The sequence below is a fragment of the Mastigoproctus giganteus genome, chromosome 10, assembly GCF_048544385.1.
Source record: "Mastigoproctus giganteus isolate SK-2022 chromosome 10, ASM4854438v1, whole genome shotgun sequence".
NCBI lineage: Eukaryota > Metazoa > Arthropoda > Arachnida > Uropygi > Thelyphonidae > Mastigoproctus > Mastigoproctus giganteus.
Genome location: NC_143584.1, coordinates 10630410 through 10650272, shown reverse-complemented (window position 1 = coordinate 10650272; position 19863 = coordinate 10630410). Strand labels below are relative to the sequence as shown.

Sequence of the window (19863 nt, the reverse complement as noted above, 5' to 3'; positions counted from 1 at the left end):
TTTTATTTTATTAATATTCACAAAAAATCTCCACAGTTTTACAGTTTTTATACTTTTATATTCAACATTGTATACTAAATTATATGCAAGTTAAAGTTATTGTTAAGCAGATTCTGTAATGAATACATGGCTATTCATAAATGTGAAAAGGTACCATGTCTAGGTTGACTGCAATAATGATATCAAGTTGACTAGAAGTTTAACATATATATTTTAACTATTTAATAAATATAAAGATTGTTTCAGTGTATCAGATTGTCATTGGCTTTCATATCACTTTCTGACATCTAATCTTATATTCAGCTAAAGGGTTATTACAGGACAAAAATAAGATGTGAAATCCATCTCATACATATTTTTAAAAAAAATTGGAAGCAGTTGCAACTAAAATATGACTTTGAATGAATGAAAAAAAAAATAGAACTTAAAAAACTAAATTATTGTCATTGTTGAGAAAATAGTAGTAGAAATAATTATACTAAATAACTTATGAAGGATTAATTAAATATTAATTTTTCAGAATAAATTATAGTTATTACAGCTGATAGTTTGACAATTTGTGGTGTATTCAATAGTAAGAAAAAGTGGGGGTGGGGGTACATGCTGTATGAAGTAATGAAATTTTTAGATATGGTGTACACATGGTAAGAATATAACCAGATCCTTGACAACGTGGCCTCGACAATGCCCCCCCCCTGCATACACACCACTCGGACTTCCTCCATTCACTATCTCGCAGAGTAGAGGCAGCAAGATTATACACTAGCTGATCCAGAGAGAGAGAGAGAGAGAGAATTATTGTTATTTTTTGGAGCAAAAGACATCAATCATACTGCATGATGGACAAGATGGAGAAGGGTTGACTGGAATTTTGCTCTGGAGACTAAACATGGGTTCCACCACTTCAACCTCCAATAAGCAAAGTGGTGGTATTGCACCGGTTGATGAGCGTCATCTACCACCTAATAGATAACAGCAGTAGATAACGGCATAAAAGAGAATTTTAATATGGTTTAAGTTTTATATTGTTCATTTTGTTTCTACATCCTTAGATGCTTTCTCATTTCCTTCCAACAGGTAGTTGATAACCATGTTGTTAAATATCATCCTCCAGAAGAGTTTGCTACCATGAGACATTCAGAAAAAATTTTGAGAAAACGAAGGTATCAGGGAAGAAACCCTGCCTCTCTGGTTGTTGGTGCAGAAAGTGCAAATCCCCAGTTAGTAAGTGATAAACATTTTATTAAGTAATAATCATTTTAATAATAATAACATCAGTTTATTTGAAATAATCTACAGTATACATTGTATTTCATTTCCAGGATGGATACACTTTAAATAAAATCGTACAAGTTACATAGGTTAAATATAGTGTGTTATATTCGTTTGTTGTTTGTTATTTGGTTTTTAGGAGCATTAGCAACTAAGACCATATTGCTCCGGGGATATGTGGTGGTCATTCCCTGACCTTTCCGCATCTCCGTATTTGGTGGGCACGGGCTCGAACCCCGGTCTAATCAAGGAGCGTGTGCTACGCACTGCTGCTCCTGCCCACCTGCCTACGGAGGTGCCTTGTGTTATATTCAGTATTATATGTTGTGAACTTAGTCATTGTCCTCATCTTCATCCAAATCTTTTATACCCAATGGGTATTCCAATCACTATGTAGTATAAATTAGTCCTACTGGACTATCAGTGTTCCAATCACTGTTTTCCTCCATGCCCCTCTATTATTTAATTAGACCTTGGACCTAGACAGATTAAGCCTTTCTTTCTTCTAATGCTTGCTTCACATCATCACAAACGTTTAGGAGTATATAATATCAAAATCAATACCAAGATATCGATGAGGAATATTACAAATTTCTGAAAGTGATAAAGCCCAAAAAACCTATACGGAAAAAGAAATCTAAAGAAGAAAAAATTAGTCAAGAAACACTTGTTATGATGAACCGAAGGCGACAAATGAAGAGCAAGATAAACACTGACAAGGAGAAAATTGAGTATACTGAGTTATGCAAAGCCATTAGAAAGAGACTCAGAGAGGACATAAGAAGATTTAACACAAGAAAAGTAGAACAAGCATTAAGGGAAAACAAAGGACTTAAATCAACAGCCATGAGCAGTAATACAGAAAGGCAAATGATACTGAAATTGAAGAATAGCGATGGTGTACTTATAAATAGCAGAGAAGGCATAATTCAAATAGCAGAAAACTACTATAGAGAATTATACAAGAAGCGAGGGAATGATGCCAGCAGTGGGGAAGATGGATCGCAAAGTAGCAACACATACGACATACCCGATATTCTTCCTGATGAGGTAGAATATGCATTGAAGAAAATGAAGAATCAGAAAGCCCCGGGGGAAGATGAAGTTACTGTAGAGTTGTTAAAATTGGAAGGAAGAGACATAACACAAAAACTGGCAAGGCTCTTCACAAAGTGCATTAGAAAAGGTGTGATGCCTAAGCAGTGGAATAATGCAATCATAGTTTTGCTGCATAAGAAAGGAGATAAATCAGAAATTGGAAATTATAGACCAATTAGCTTGTTATCCCACATCTACAAGTTGTTCACAAGGGTCATTACTAACAGATTAGAAAGAATACTTGATGAGAATCAACTGAAAGAGCAAGCTGGCTTTAGGACAGGATTCTCAACTATGGATCACCTTCACGTAATATCACAGCTAATGGAGAAAGCAAATGAATATAAAACACCATTATGCCTGGCATTTGTGGATTATGAAAAGGCATTTGACTCCATACAGCATAAGGCAATGTTTCAGGCACTGGAAAGACAAGGCATAGATACCCCATATATTATGATTTTGAAGAAAATATATGAGAGTGCTACCTCCTTTATTAGACTAGACAAAGACAGTAGGAAATTTAAAATCGAGAAAGGAGTTCGACAAGGAGACAATATCTCCGAAACTGTTTACTGCTGCCCTTGAGGAAGCTTTCAGAAGATAAGACTGGTCGCAGAAAGGAGTCAATGTGAATGGAGAGTACCTAAACCATTTACGATTTACAGATGACATTGTGGTCATAAGCCACGATCCCAAAGAATTAGAGAAAAATCTCAATCAGTTATGCAGAGTTAGTAAGGATTTTGGACTAAAGATGAATATGGCTAAAACAAAAGTAATGATGAACAAGTATGCCACAGAAAGGGAAATAATGATTGAAGGAGCAGTGATTGAAAAGGTGGAGTCATATACTTATCTGGGACAAGTTATTAGCTGTAATAATGATAAATGGCTGGAAGTCAAGAGAAGAATAAATTTTGGATGGATAGCATTCAGGAAATATAGTCACATACTGAAGAGCAATATCCCAGTTTGTCTGAAATGTAAAATAATGAACCAGTATACTCCCCACCATGACTTATGGAAGTGAAACTTGGGCACTCAACAAAAGAATGGAAGAGAAGCTGAGAACTACACAGCGAAGAATGGAACAAATCATATTGGGAATCAGACTGTTAGATAAGAAGAGAAACACATGGATTAGGCAGCAATTTTGACCCTAAACTCAAGTAAAGGACATTCTTATCAAAACTAAAGAACTAAAATGGTCTTGGACAGGACACGTAGCTTGAAGACATGATGACAGATGGACTAAGAAAATAACAGAATGGTACCCAAGAGGAGCTAGAAGAAAACCTGGAAGACAATGGCGGAGATGGATAGATGAAATTCATAAGTTTGTGGGTAGTAAATGGATGGCCATTGCACAAAACAGAAGGAACTGGAATGTTGCTGGAGAGGCCTTCATCCTGCAGTGGATTGAAAATGGCTGATGATGATGATAATGATGATGATGAATATCAAAATTTAAAAATATCACATTCATAGCAGAAATAGTGTGTTTTTTTTTAAATTAACTTTCATAAGTATATGGAATCACTGATCGACATGTAAAATGTTACAAAAATGAAAGTACTCAGTCTTGACTAATTTTATGCTGCTGAACACAAAAATCACTTTAAAATTTGCCAGTTAGCTCTTGGTTTTGAATTAAGTTGGGGTCTCATATTAGTCAGTTACTCTACATTATCAGCTATGGCTCTCAGCACAGTACCACAGTTTCAGTACCCACTACGTTCTTATCATGTGATCGGCAACTGTAGCCTCGCTCTGCATCGCATCATAAGTTGTTGCCTCAAATGCGTCTTCAACTCTGTTGCAGTAATCCTCGAATATGGCTAGTTATTGGGTGATTTGTTATCTGTGAGATTCCTACTTTTTGCACCGTATTTGTGTCGTGTAAGATTAATATGCCCCATAATTGTGCGAATAGTCCAGATGACTTCTGTTACATATTTGGAGAAGTCACGTTAACTTCAAGAAAGCATCCCTTAACTCGAGCTATAAAAAAGCTTAGTTCTTGTACTTTGGGTGTAAAGTAGGCGACCAGGACAAGAACTGGGCTCCAACACATATGCTGTGAAGCCCAGTTCATATACTTGTTCATCAAATCTTAATGCGTGGGTGAATCAAAATGGATATTTTATGCCTTTTGCAGTGTCCACGATATGGAAGGAGCCAACAAATCACATCACAGACTGTTACTTCTGCATGGTGCCTCCTATTAGAAAAGGGATGACATGAAAAGGGAGGAATGAAGAAAAAGTGAACAGTGATGTACCCAAATATACCATCTGCAATTCGTCCCATGTCTCGCCTATTCCTGAACCACCTGACTGTTTTTCTGTATACCCTGATGAACATCAACATCCACCATTTTGTCCAAACCTTTCTGAATCACATAAGATCACAGAAAGTGAGCTTAGTGATATCATCAGGGATCTCGAACTGCTGAAGAATAAGTCAGAGCTTTGGCCTCGAGGTTACAGCAGTGGAATCTTCTAGATCATTCTGTGAAAGTGACGTTTCATACTCGAAATAAAGACTATGATAAATTCTGTCAAACAGAAGGTGAACTCACTGTTTGTAAGATGCTGATGGTCTATTAGAAATACAAGTGGCAGATGTGGTGATTTTAAGTCTTCTTCTTCCAGTCACATAGTTCCCTGAGGAGCTGTTGTGATCACCAACAAAATCCTCCAACTGCATTGATCATATGCTATACGAGTGGCATCGCAAAATGTCATGCCCAAAAGTTCACTGATCCCATTCTTCCACCTAGCTGCAGGTCTTCCTTTAACAGCAGTTTTTGGAGTTGGTTTTGTTATGGTCTCTGTGGCATCAGATAATGTGGTGGTATGCCATTGCCTACCATATTTAAAAGTAATCATCATTTTATTAGGACTACAAAAGGGTTACACTAAGTATTGTTATGAGTGGGACAGTTGTACCACGGATATGCACTATGAGAAGAGGACATGGCCTCAACGAAAATCATTAACACCTAGAATGAAGAACATAGCATTTGAACCTCTGGTAGATCCAAATAAAGTTTTGCTTCCATCACTCCACAGCAAACTGGGGCTCATGAAAGCTTTGGAAGTGGACAGTCCTGCATTCGCATACTTGAAAGAGAAATTCCCAAGACTTAATACAGAGAAGATTAAGGTAGGCGTTTTAATTGGTCCACGAATAAGGCAACTTTTCAAAGATGAATAGTTCAAATGTGCCCTTAGTGATAGCGAGAAATCAGCGTGGAAAGCCTTTAGAAATGTTTTGACTGGTGTTCTAGGAAATGGTACAGCTAGAAACTACAGACAGCTTGTGGAAGATCTCATTACTTCTGCACACAGGCCACATTGGCGACCTGAGCCAGCTCCCTTGTCTGTCTCACTGTTTCACCTCTTCCTGGCAGGGAGGAGAGGGGACAGTTTTCTTTCCCCTCCCCTTCCATCCCTCCCTGCCACCCCATTTATTTCCTCTGGTAGGGCATGGTCATGCCCCACTGTAAACTGGAGTTGCCTTCCCTTTCGGCTCCATATTTCTATCTATCTGCCCCCAGTCTCTTCAGCCTTTTCCCCACTCTATCTGACAGCAACGTGAACACGCCCCATGCAATCTAAAGTCACCAATCTAAATTAATTTCGCCGAACATTTTGGACTTCTCCTAGTGCTTCCCGCGATGCGTACACAAGCATTTTTTCTTTTTTTTTTTTTTTTTCTTTTTTTTTTTTTAGGTCCTAGCCACTGAAATCTCAGGAAATTAGGTGACCCTAAACACACTTTACACTTTACTTCTTACAGAAAACTGGAGTGCAACATTGTCATTAAAGATACATTTCTTGCACTCACACCTGGATTTCTTCCTGCCAAGCTGTGGTGCCATTAGCGTTGAACATAGTGAGCACTTCCATCAAGACATTGCAGTGATGGAACAAAGATACAAAAGAAAATGTAGTGTCACCATGTTAGCCAATTATTGTTAGATGATGAAAAGAGCTGCTCCTGAAGCTGAATACAAGCGAAAGGCAAAAAGGTCTCAAGGTTGATACAGGTATATTTGTAGCTACATCTTACTGCCATATAAATAAAAAATAACTTGTATAAATATAAAAAAATACTACTTTTTTTCAAAAACAAGAGCCAGTCTACCATTTTAAGCACTATTTCCTTGTTTAGCATCCCAAAATCAATAAAGTAAACTTACTTTCGTTCCCATAACAAGATATGACCCAAAATTGTTGTTCAGTGGTCTAGATAATTTTCTAACCAGACTTGAAATGCTCATAGTGCAACCATATATGGAAAATTTCAGGGTTTTTTTTTTCCTTATTATTCAGCAATACTATATAAAAAATAATTATGCCTTAATTATTAAATTATTTATTAATAAATTAAAATCATTATTATTATACATATTAGTATTAATAAATAAATACTATTTTAATAAATAAATATTCTAACTTGAATGATTTCAACGCCATGAAACTTAAAAGGCTAGAATGCAACAGAAATTAAGAAAAGCGAGTGCATTGAGCTAAATTATAAGGAGGGAGTACCTACACACTAGAGATGTGCAGATGTCTCCCCTATTCACAGAGTGAAATGAGTAATTGCAGACCTCTAAACTTGACTTTTGCACCAAGGAAAATAATGGATTGAATGGTTAAAGAAGTAATTCAGGAGAATCTTGACAGGAACAGTTATATGGCAGTTAAAGCATGGATTTGTAAAGGGAAGATCTTGTCTGGTCAATCTTGTTAGCTACTATGATGTAGTCACAAAGGAACTGGATGCAAAAAATAATTTTGACATCATATAGTAAACTCCCATGGCAACACTCCTGTGTATAGTGATCTGCTTTTAACAACCAGTCCTGAGAAGTTCCATGAATTTTTTTAAGGTCTCGGCAAGGAATAACCCTCCTTCCTTTTGAATATTGATTTTTTTTTTAAATGGTTGACAGGAAACTGAATTCTAAGAATTGTTTATAATGCAGTTTGTTAACTTTGTAGATATCATTCCCAATGTGCAGGCATTTGTTTATTTTATATTTAGTTGGAAGTTTGAAGGTATAAAAGCTACTATTTACAACTCTGTGTCTAGCTATTTATTGTCACATTCTGCATGCTGTCCTCATCCTTTTGTTGTGTGTGTATGTTAATTCAACATTGTTCATCCACTTTCCTTAGTGGTATAGTAGTGCCTTTGCGTCAATAAATTTCATTAATGAAAGAATTATTACATTAATACTACATTTATTACATTTATAACACTTGATATGTTTTTAAAATTTTTCATTATTTTTAATAACATATATAAAAAATTTTTAAGGTGCCAAAAAACTGTTTTCACTATTTATTATCAATATTGAGGAAGACATCAAGTTTCATGTCTAAATTTATAGATGGTTAATGGCATTAATCAGGGTATGCAACTCCAACTGTAAGGCCTCCGTAGCCAAGTGGTCAGGAGCAGGAGTGCAGTAGCACACACTCTTTGAGTAGACCAAGGTTTCAAGCCCCTGACTGATAAATACGGTCGATTTATCGACCAACCCATACTGGACCAGTGTGGCAGATTATGGTTCAATTCCCTCAACATGAGTTGTTGAGGAAGCTTCCATCCTGCAGTGGGTTGATAATGGCTTCATATTTTTTTTTTTTTTCACTCCAAGACTGTATAAATTAGGTAGATAGGGTGAAATATGGAAATTGAGAATTAACATTGATAAATGCAAGATACTGGTATTTAGGTAGCAGTAACCCCAAAATAACAGACCATTTGGATGATATTACACTCATGGGATCTGTTAATAATACACAGGAATTTTTCCAGGAGGAACAAGGAGGTTATAAATCACCTCGTTGTTTCTGCATCTTGAAAAGCATACAAGGTCTGAAAGCTTCATTTTAGGAAGGATAGGTCTGTTTTGCAAACTGGTGGAATTGAGTAAACTAATTTCTGATAGCATCATTACTCTTTCTGGGATGGCACTCACACACAAATGGACGTGAATTTAAATTGGAAAAGGATGGTTGCAGAATAGATGTGTGAAAATTTGCTTTCAACTAGAGAATAATTGATTGATAGAACAAATTTCCATCTGGTGCTGTGGAACTGGGTACTTTGAATAAATTTTACAAAGATTAGAATTGCAAATTATTAGAAGGGATGCACAAATGAAATAGGAAGTGTTGGGTTTTTTTTTTTTTATTAACCTCGTAGGGCCACCTTTTGCCCATAATACAGCCCATACATGCCTTAGCATGGACTCCACAAGGTGTGCTGCAGGATGTCCTGTGGTAGTGCTTACCCACCATGTGATGCACAATGTGTCTGCAATACCCTCACACATTGTCAGGTGGATGAACATAGCATCAAATGTCCTTTTCCAGTCAGTCCCAAACATGCTCATTTGAGTTGATATCGGGTGACTTGGTCAGCCATAGGAAAATGGAGAATTCATTGTCATGTTCCTGAAAACAGTTAGCAACCTTCCGGGCCTTGTGGCATGGTGCATTATCTTGTTGATAGACACTGGAGTTGTGTGGATACACTGTCATCATGTAGGGGTGTACTTGTTCAGCAATGATAGAAAGGTAGGCATTCCCATTGAGCTGTTGATTAATGATGATCAGAAGACCCAGGGCGTGCTATGAAAACAGCTCCCAAACCATAATACTACCTCCAGTCTACCAAACACCAACAGTGCATCCAGGTGCCATTGCCTCAGGTTGCTTTCTCCAAATGCAGATATGCTGTCAGCATGATGGGGCTGAAACAGAATTCATCAGACCTGGTAACAGATTTCAACATGTTGGTTGTCCAGTGTTAGTGCTGATGTGCCTGTGCAGTTTCTTGTGCCCCATAGTCAGCATGAGCACCCATGATGGCTGTCAACTCCCATAACCTTATGACATTATGTCTAGTGAATAGTCTATGGTGGATATTGGTTTTGCTGTTCCTGTGTTGTATTGGTGGTTAAACTGGGCCACAATGCTGCATTGTTGCTGTGTTGCAAGATAAGACACGTGATGCTCACCACAAGCGTTGACCATACTTAACTGTCCCATCGAACATCCTATGGCTGTTCGACTTCTGTTGAGCCAGTCACAGTAGACTCGTGACATCACAGAACAGGAGCACTTAACCATGTTAGCTGTTGTCGAGAGACTAGCACCTGCACATCTTTCCACCACAATCATTCCATGTTGGAAGTTGGAAAGATCTCAGTGCAACCATTTCTTCTTCACTGACACTCAAAAACTGAATGTACATATGCGAACTATAATCTTGTATCAGCTGTTCTCAACTTAAGTCTCCACCAACACCACACACCAGTCCTTTCCTACACAAGAAGTTGTTGTTAAGGTCAAGCCAACCCAGTGTATATAATTTATTTTTATTAAACTAACCTAAATTTAATATGTTACAACCCAATGTAATGTGTTCTTTTCATGTTGGTAATCTCTGTATTATTAGTATATTCTTAAATGCCTACATTTTCAAAAACAGCAACTACTTATCTATCATTGAATTTTTTTTTTTTTCTGTCAACAGTACTATGTAATAGCATTAGTTATTTTATTTTAAATAAAAGCATAAAAAGTAGCATAATGCTTAAAACGTGACTGCATATAAATATTTCTCTTTTTTGTTTAACTAGGCAGCAGTACTATAAATACTGGAAAAATAAGATATCGTGTTTGTAATGGCAGTAGTTATTTTCTGAAAAAAAAGTTTTTTCACAGCTTTATTCTTTCTATATTTCATATGCTTCATATATCACTCCTTACAGCCATGAAAACTTCTCTACAATCACTATATGATAATATCAAATGAATGGGAAAATAGCTTTCTTTAAATGTTTTTCTTGTACTGTTGGATATACTGTGAACATGAGATTCATCAGTCAAACTTCCTGTAAACACTGACTAGAGTCTTTTCACATGATATCACAAAAACACTGCTACCACTTGTTTCAGATGTGTGAGCAGAGTTCTCTGATGATTTCTGTCAGTTACTTGCATGTTTGATTGTTCTTAAAGCAATATTGTAGCATTTCTGGAAGATAGTGGTAAGACCTAAAAAAATTAGACTTTTATTTGCATTTATTGCATTCTTCCTGAGTATGCAGATTTGTTGATGCTGATGCAAATTTTAAAGTGTGTTTGAAAAGTAGACAGGGCCTTGGCAGGTTCAGGAAAAAAAAAAAAAGCTTTGATTTTTCAGACACACACACACAAAACTGGAAAGAAATTTCCTTTTCCCATCTGGATAAAAGTTAATAATAATGACATTCAAAGGGTACTTCAGATGTTGAAAGCAATTTGCTGAAGAGTTTGCCCTGTGTTTTGCAAGTTTAATACCTTGGAGATGCCAAATCAGCCATTGGTTTTAACAAGTCAGGCAAGTGGTAAAGTGATGCTATAGCAGAAACAGTAGATAAGGTGTGCCTTAGAAAATTTTGAATGTCTGACTGATTTTTTTCCTAACAAGAAAATCATTAGACATGCATATCATCATTTATTGTCCCCCCTGTATATATATATATATATATATATATATATACAGATAACCCTCATATAACGCAGTAGTTTGGTTCCTACAAAATCTTGTGTAATGCGAAACCTTGTTATATGGGACTAAAAACCAGTAAAAAAGGCGGGGGGGGGGGAGTTATGTTCCAGAAACTAACAAAAATGCACCTTTTTTTTTTTTTTTTTTAACTATTGGAAACTTTTTATAGTAGTAATAACTTAATATTTTAACTTTATTTTTGTAATAGTAGTAACTTAAATAGTAATAACTGAACTATTACCTTACAAACTGTGATACTTATATGTCCGATAATGTATGTCCATTTAATTTTCTTCATCTTCATCACTGCTAAGCACAATCTCTTCTGCAGCATCTAGATTTCGTGTACCTTCTGCTCTCTTTAAAAGTCACAATCCGCACGCTTCGGAGTCACAGTTTTTTATGGTCTCAAACAAACACAAGTTCAATAGCACAGATTTTGTTGGATTTTCCAACAAAATACAGTGGACCGACTCCTGCTTTAAAGATATAAAGCACAAATTTAACTTTATTACTTTACCAATTAACAAAGTTAAATGCTATGTGAAAATCGGAATATTTTCCAGTTATCAAAATAAAAATAAATTTACAATTATGTACATAGTTTAATTAATATGCATGTAATATGTACATAATAACTAATTGATATTTCTCTTCACTGACTTTTTTTTTTTGTTGTTGTTGTTGTAAAACAATAAAAATGATAAGCAATTAATAACAAGGGACACGATATGCACAAGTGTGATACGCAGTAATGAGTTTCTGAAAATTTATTTGTTTTTTATAATGTTGGATATTTCATGGAAGGGGAAACACATTTCACCATAATAACGTGCAAACCCACAGAATTACAGCTGTCGGTACTATAGCAAATGCAAGAAGATTGAGTTTACTAATTATTTATAATTGATTACACTAACAGAAAAGACCAATAAACTGGAAAGTGCAAGTTGTTTTTATTGTTTTATGGTAGTGACCTGCAGAAATGTGCTTTAGAAAAATATCACGAGGCTATAACAACCAGTGAGTCAACAGCAGGGATTCACAAAAAGGAATGATAACGTTGAAAATACATCTAACATAATAACAGGGATTTCCTACAATTCTCAAACCATGTTATATAAGTACCGTGTTGTGCGAGGATTGCTGCAATTTATCAATTGTGTTAGAGTGAAACAGTGTTGTAGAAGTACCATGTTATACGGGGGTTGCCTATGTGTATATATATGTATATAATATTGGTGTAAATACACCATAGTTAACCCATAAATTTGAACTACATAAATAGTATAGAAGGCATCGTTTTAATTGTATCTCATATTGTAGTTGCCTTCACAATGAGATAGCAGTATTGCACTACTTCAAATAAATAATGCTTCTCTAGTAGAGAAGACTACTGTTATTTATTTTCAGAGGATACCACCACCCAGACGATTGTTTTGAGGCTATTGTGAATTTAATGTGAAAAAAAACCCATTGGACCAGATCTATTAAATCAAACAAATGAATTATAAAATTCAAACCATTTGTCCCTATTAGACTTAGAAAAGCAAAAAGGTAGAGGGAAATTAATAGTAATAGCGGAAGAGGAAAAGAAACATGTCGAAGAATGAAAGGGACAGTAACTCTTCAACTCACACCACTCAAAAACTCAAATTCCTCCAATAGGTAACGCTTCCCCAGTAGAGAAGACTGTTGTTACCCATTCTCGGAAACTCCGTGAATATCAGGCTCCCCAGACATGTTTCAAGGCTATTGGCCTATCATCAGTGGGTGGGGTAATGCAACATGCCATCACAGTTGCGAAGTTATATCCACAATATGAGAGATGTCAAAGGGTGTTAGTAAAAATATAACTTGAAAATGAAATGCACAAGGTATAATTCTTATGGGTTTTGGTATTTAACTATATAATATTGGTGTAAATACGCCATAGTTAACCCATAAATTTGAACTACATAAGTAGTATAGAAGGCATCGTTTTAGTTGTATCTCATATTGTGGTTGCCTTCGAAACGAGATGTTCGGTCGATGTTTGTTCGATGATAAAGCCTGGTAGCTTTGAAACGATCATCTGGGTGGTGGTATCCTCTGAAAATAAATAACAGTAGTCTTCTCTGCTAGAGAAGCGTTATTTATTTGAAGTAGTGCAATACCGCTATCTTGTTGTGAAGGCAACCACAATATGAGATACAATTAAAATGATGCCTTCTATACTACTTATGTAGTTCATTATGGGTTAACTATGGTTATTTACACCAATATTATATAGTTAAATACCAAAACCCATAAGAATTATGCCTTGTGCATTTCATTTTCAAATATATATGTGTGTATATACACACACAAACACACACACACACACACTGATGAGCCAAAACATTATGACCAGCGAGTCATTATGTAAATCGAAGCAACTGCAAGTGAACTATGGTGTGCCTGTGGGTCAGGACACAGTATAAAAAACACACCTGTTACTGAGCTGTGTTAATCAGTGTTACTCTTGTTCTTCAGATGGGAAAGGCAGTGGACTTAATCAAATTTGACAAAGGCCAAATTGTAATGGCCAGACGACTGGGTCAGAGCATATCTGAAATGGCACAGCTGGTGGGGTGCTCACAGTCAGCCACAGTTAGTACCTACTGAAAATAGTCCAAGGAGGGAAAATCCACAAACCGCCAACAAGGTGTTGGATGACCATGGTGCATCGATGCTCGAGGTGAGCAAAGGATCTCCTGGATGGTACGTGGCAATAGAAGAGCGACTGTGCCACAACTGCTTGTCAGTAATTGGAATGCTGGTGATGGAAGTAATGTGTCACAATATACAGTACATTGAACCCTGCTGAAAATGGGGCTGTGTAGCCACAGGCTGCTCCGAGTACCCATGCTCACCACGGTTCACTGGCAACAGTGCCTACAATGGGTGCGCTAGCATTGAAACTAGACATAGAGTGATTGGAAGAATGTCATCTGGTCCGATGAACCACATTTCCTGTTGCACCTTGTGGACGGGCGGGTACGTGTGCATCGTTTACCTGGGGAATTGATTTCACCGTGGGGCGAAAGCATTAGCATTAGTAGAGGCACATGATGCAAGAAAGCAAGCTTATTCAGCATCAGCCAAAAAAAAAAAAAAAACTCTCCCATTTCACCCCTCTGTTCGTTTCAAATACCTGTCCAGCCCAGCCTTAAATTTATTTAGGCTATCAACTTCCACAACAAAGGATAGAAGTCTGTTCCACCAACCAACCAACTACCCGCTGGCTAAAGGCAAACGTCCGCACATCTGTCAATCCTACATCTGTCTTTCCTCAATTTGAATTTATGCTAGGCCTCTCAGGTGATTATTCTGAGAGAGAGATGAACAACCCCATCAGCATTGAGCATGCTCAAACCATTCAAGGCTTTATACACCTCAATGAGATCACCTCGCAGGTGCCTAGTCTCCAGACACTGTAATTTGTAAAACTTAAAAGCCTTTGTTCGTAAGAGCAACCCTTTGTTCCATTCACTAATCTTGTTACCCTTCTCTGTACTCGTTCCAACAACTCTACATCCTTCTTAAAATAAGACCTCAAGACCTGTAAACAATACTGAAGGTGTGTCCTGACCATTGCCTTATACAAGGGGATAATCACCTCCTTATCCTGCTAGAAAAATTCCTGTATATCATTGACAAGACACCATGAGCTACTTTTGCAGACCGTCCACACTGCTCAGAAAACTTCATAACTGCCAGCACAAATACCCCCAGATCCTTTTTGTTCTCTGCCACTGTGAGTGTAGTACCACAGAGTTGATACGTTACTCTGGGTTACTGCTTCCCATATGTAGTACTTCATTTGTCAATGTTAAACTTCATTTGCCACCTCTCAGCCCATCTGCTCAACTTTTCTAGATCCTGTTGCAGCAGCATACTGTCATTAGTGTCCTAAACAACCCTGCCAACCTTCGTATCATCTGCAAACTTGGACATTAAGCTTGATATACCATCATCAATATCACTTATAAATACAGAAAACAACAATGGACCCAACAATGAACTCTGCGGGACTCCACTACTAACATTAGTTCACGATGAGCAGTGACTATTGATTACCACTCTCTGTCTTCCCCACTCAACCATCCTTTTATCCATAGCAGCAATTTGCCTCCAACCGCACTGCTCCAATTTGTGCTGCAGCTTTCCATGTGCAACAGTATCAAAAGCCTTTCTAAGATCCAAATATATGATATCAAAGTTATTCCCTGCATTCAGTTGCTTTGTGACCACATCATAATATCCAATCAAATTGGTCAGGCAAGACTTTCCCTTAACAAAACCATGCGTGTCCGAGCTATAACTAAGGGTTTGCTTACTTCCTTTGCTGCCTCCTTTAATATAACTAGATAGATCCCATCCACCCCCGGGTGCCTTTTTTTATGTTTATCTTCAACAATTTCTCCTCCACTTTCCTCTCAGTTATTACAAAATCATCTAACTCGCTACCAGAGTTCAATTCACCTCTGGCATTCCCCTCCCTAAATAACTCCTTATGTGTGAATGTAGGTGCAAAATACTCATTTAGTTTGTTAGCCACCTGAGCAGATCATCAACATCCAATTTTTGGATGTTTACATAGGTAAAGAACTTTTTGCTGTTTTTCTTTGCATCCTTTGGTACCTGTGCATTGTTTACCTGGGGAAGTGATGGCACCTGGATGCACCGTGGGACGAAAACAAGCCAGTGGAGGTGGTGTCATGCTTTGGGCGATGTTCTGCTGTGATGCCATGGGTCCAGTCATCACTCGGACGTCTGGCACATACCTAAACATCATTGCTGACCAGGTATACCCTTTCATGGCAACGGTCTTCCCCTCTGGCGGTGCATCTTTCAGCAGGATAATGCACCATGCCACATTGCCCAGATTGTTCGAGACTGGTTCGCAGATCATGAAGAAGACTTCCAGGTATTTCTCTGGCCTCTAAATTCCCCAGACATCAATCCCATCGAGCATCTGTGGTTTGTGTTGGAACAGCAACTCCGATCTGCGGCATCTCAACCATGGACCTTACAGGAGTTAAAGGATCTGCTGTTTATGTGTTGGTACGAGATACCACAAGACACATTTAGAAATCTTGTAGCGTCCATGCCTCGCCGGGTACAAGCTGTTTTGGCTGCAAGTGGAGGACCAACATCATAATGTTTTGGCTCATCTGTGTATACAGTAAGCAAGCACCAGTTATAGTGGTGAAGTTTTCAAATTGAATTTTGATTCTAATAAGCTAAAATCAATGAATATTATCCACAGGCTATAAAAATAAAGATATAAGGCACAGATTTACACTTTACTGTCAATTAAATGATGCATGAAAATTGGAAGAATATTCATCCACAGGTTAGCAAAATAAAAATAAATTTATACTTAATTTATAGATTAATTAATATACATATTAATTAAACGTAACACTTTGTAATACGATTATAATATTAAATAGTCACTTATTTTAGATTGCTTTAAATTACCACTACAAAGTCTGTTTATAGATTTTTCAATATTGTATAACAGTCTATATTCATGATCACATGCATCAGTTTCTTCCATTGCTCTCCTCAGGACAGCTACAGCTTCAAGTTTGCCATTTTATAACTGGAATTCATTCAGGTTCATCTTCATCTTCATTTCCTCCTCCTCGGCGAAATTATCAGTAACAGATTGGGCCAATTCATCTTCTGTTAAAGTTGTAGTAACTACCCATTTATAACATTATACAAACAAAAAGGCCCAATAAACCAAAAACTGCAAATTGTTTTTGTTTTAAGTTGTGACCCCTAGAAATGTGACCTCCAGAAATGTGCTTTAGAAAAATATCACAGACACATTCAGAATTGATTCTAATAAATAGCGAAAGTATAGTGCATTTTATTGATTTGAATCAGTTCTTTGAAATTGGATCCTCTAAAGCAACTGATTCTAATAACCAGTGATCACTATAACAGGCACTTACTATATTCAGCCAGGCCTCGCACAACACGAGTTTGATTAATGCATTTTTCAGTTACTGCTATTTGAAAAAATTATACCACTTTTTACTTTACGCGATGCAGATTTCCAGTTAATGCGATCTTTTTTTTTTTTTGTGAAAGTTGAAAAAGATTTGAATCACATCCTAAGCTTCTGATGGCCAATAAACAAGCATTTGCCCGCTGCCCACCAGAAACGTTTCCACCAAGACCATCAGGCAATCATTAGTTGCAATAGGTTATGGGAGTCGTCGACTCACCAGAGTCCCATTGCCAACACCACAACACCTTCATCTTCATCTTCATTTCCTCCTCCTCGGTGAAATTATCAGTAACAGATTGGGCCAATTCATCTTCTGTTAAAGTTGTAGTAACTACCCATTTATAACATTATACAAACAAAAAGGCCCAATAAACCAAAAACTGCAAATTGTTTTTGTTTTAAGTTGTGACCCCTAGAAATGTGACCTGTGTGAAAGGACTGTGTGAAAGAACATCGGCACTGGACCTAGGATGATTGGAGACTGGTCTCCTGAGTCCCATTTCCAGTTATTTCAAGGGGGGGCGAGTAGGTGCATATCTGTCGGAAGCCGCATGAAGCTATGCACCCGTCATGTGAACAAGGAACTGTTCAGGCAGGTAGACAGTCGGTAATGCTCTGGGGGTTATGTTCAGCTTGCACACGTTGGGACCTCTGGTGTGTCTAGATGCATCTCTAAACTGTCCAGGTTACGTGTCCATCCTCGCAGACCATCTGCATCCCTTCCCTTCATGGTCATCGTGCACCCACAGGGCTGTGGACTCTTCCAGCAGGATAGTGCGCCTCCCCACAAATCCGTGGTGACTAGAACATGGTTCGAAGAGCATTCTGCAAATTTTACCACCATGGAATGGCCTCCCTATTCACCAGACATGAACCCTGTGGAGCATCTTTGGGATGCTGCGGAAAGATCCGTTCGAGCTTTGGATCCTCCTCCCAAGATTGCAACGGAATTATGGATAGCGGCGCAGCAAACATGGATGGAAATACCTGTGGAACACTTTTGTGAACTAGTGGACTCAATGTCTCGCTGTGTGACTGCCCTTTTCCAGGTGAAAGGTGGGCCTACCTGTTACTAGGTAGGTATCCTGTGATTTCTCCACTCAGTGTATTGAAGGAAACAATTCTCATATATTTTAAGCCAAATGAACATCAGCAACGGAACTGCTGCTCTCAGAATAAATATATATATATTGTTATAGATGTTATCGGTGATCTTGAAATGCTTTTAATAATCAATTCTGAGTTTTCTTTTACTTTCTCTGTTATAAAAATGATAAAACATAGTAATAAAACACTTTAGTTAATATAATTATTTATTTATAGTTTTCTGCTGCCTATGTTGGTCTCTTTAAAGAAGCAGGAGTGATGCCAAAAAGAAAATTGACAAAGTTTATAATTACACCAAATGCTGCCCTTCAACCTGGTAAGACATTGCATTTAATATTTTGAGTCTATAATGTAGATATGCAAAACGTTGTCCTGGCAGAAGAGAAATTTCCTTAATAAGTATTTCTTTATGCATAATGAGAAAAAATTTTGTTTTCACACTGGCTTACTCATTTCTGTTTGCATACAGTGGCTATTAAGTATTATGTTATGCCACTGCTTTCCAAACTTTTATTTGATTCCAACACACTGCGTACTTGCCAGAATTTCATAATTATTCAGCACTCCACCCTTTTGGTTCCTTATCTTCAATTTGATGCACAAAAGCAAAGGAAGTTTGTTTTGATTCAGAATAAATAAACAAAAGTAAGAGGATGGGATGATATGTGCAAATAAGCACAATATTAACAAAGGTCATCTGAAACCTTTGAATCAAGAAATAAAACAAGCAATGACATTTAAATTTTAGGAGGAAATAATTCTTGTATATTTTAAGCCAAATGAACATCAACATTGGAACTACTGGCCAGAATTGTTAAAATCTATAAATTTATTGAACACAATTTTTTGGATAATCTCTTCTTGATTAAAAGTCAAAACTGAAACTATTCAAAAATGTTTCCAAAGGTGCAATTTCATTTTTACCAAAACTTGCGGATGAAGTGTGCCAAATAAGAAACCAGGTGATCCTGTTAAATTCTGCCAGAGACTGCTTGGATGCTCATTAAAGGAAGCTTTAATCATAGAAAATTATCTAACAACATATATATACAGCAGGCCCCCGTTATAACGCAGTTCGCTTTACGCTGATTTGCTATAACGCTGTTCTTATATTATAACCCGTATCTGACTATAACGCTGTCACAGATCACTATAATGCTCTTTTACAGATTGTATTTTTGGCATATTTAACAAAATCGTTTCATTTGATGGAGTCGATAGCTTGAAAATGAATAGCAAAACAGCATTAAAACGTTTCCCACGCCGATTTGAGAAATTTTCCCACACTCGGTGAAATTTTCTTGCACGCTAATTTAATTGCAGTAGTTTAATTATAGTTCTGAGATCAACATTTTAAAAAATGATCAAGTATATTGCTTGTAATATTTGCGTTATATGCATTTATCCGAAGTCTAGTCATCACTCAGTACAGTGTTAGACATCATGCGTATCAAACAGTTTACTCGAACGTTGTATCATAATTAATGCAATCAGCACATTTACATTTTCGAAGAGCTAATAATGGCCGATAAGAATGAAAAAGCAACAACGTCTGGGCGCAGTACGAAGACTATAAATGTAAGAAAAAGACTGAATTTTAAAATTAAATTAGATGTTTTGAAGCAAATCGATTCCGGTCAATGACAAGCAGATGTGTGCCATAATTTAGGACTTGCAACTTTAACTGTAAGAACAATTATAAAAAAATAAAGAATTAATTTTAGCAGCAAGAGAGATAGCTGTTCCACTGA

General features: G+C 37.1%; 1 protein-coding gene across 1 annotated transcript in view; it reads left to right on the top strand.

Annotated features, from left to right (window-relative positions):
* Nucleotides 1-19863, top strand: part of mRpL3 (mitochondrial ribosomal protein L3) — a 62733-nt gene that overhangs the window by 14163 nt on the left and 28707 nt on the right. Inside the window, exons 4-5 of the mRNA XM_090382390.1 lie at nt 1078-1224; nt 18329-18428. Coding sequence (XP_090238516.1) covers nt 1078-1224; nt 18329-18428 — 247 coding nt within the window. The remainder of the gene's footprint in view (nt 1-1077; nt 1225-18328; nt 18429-19863) is intronic.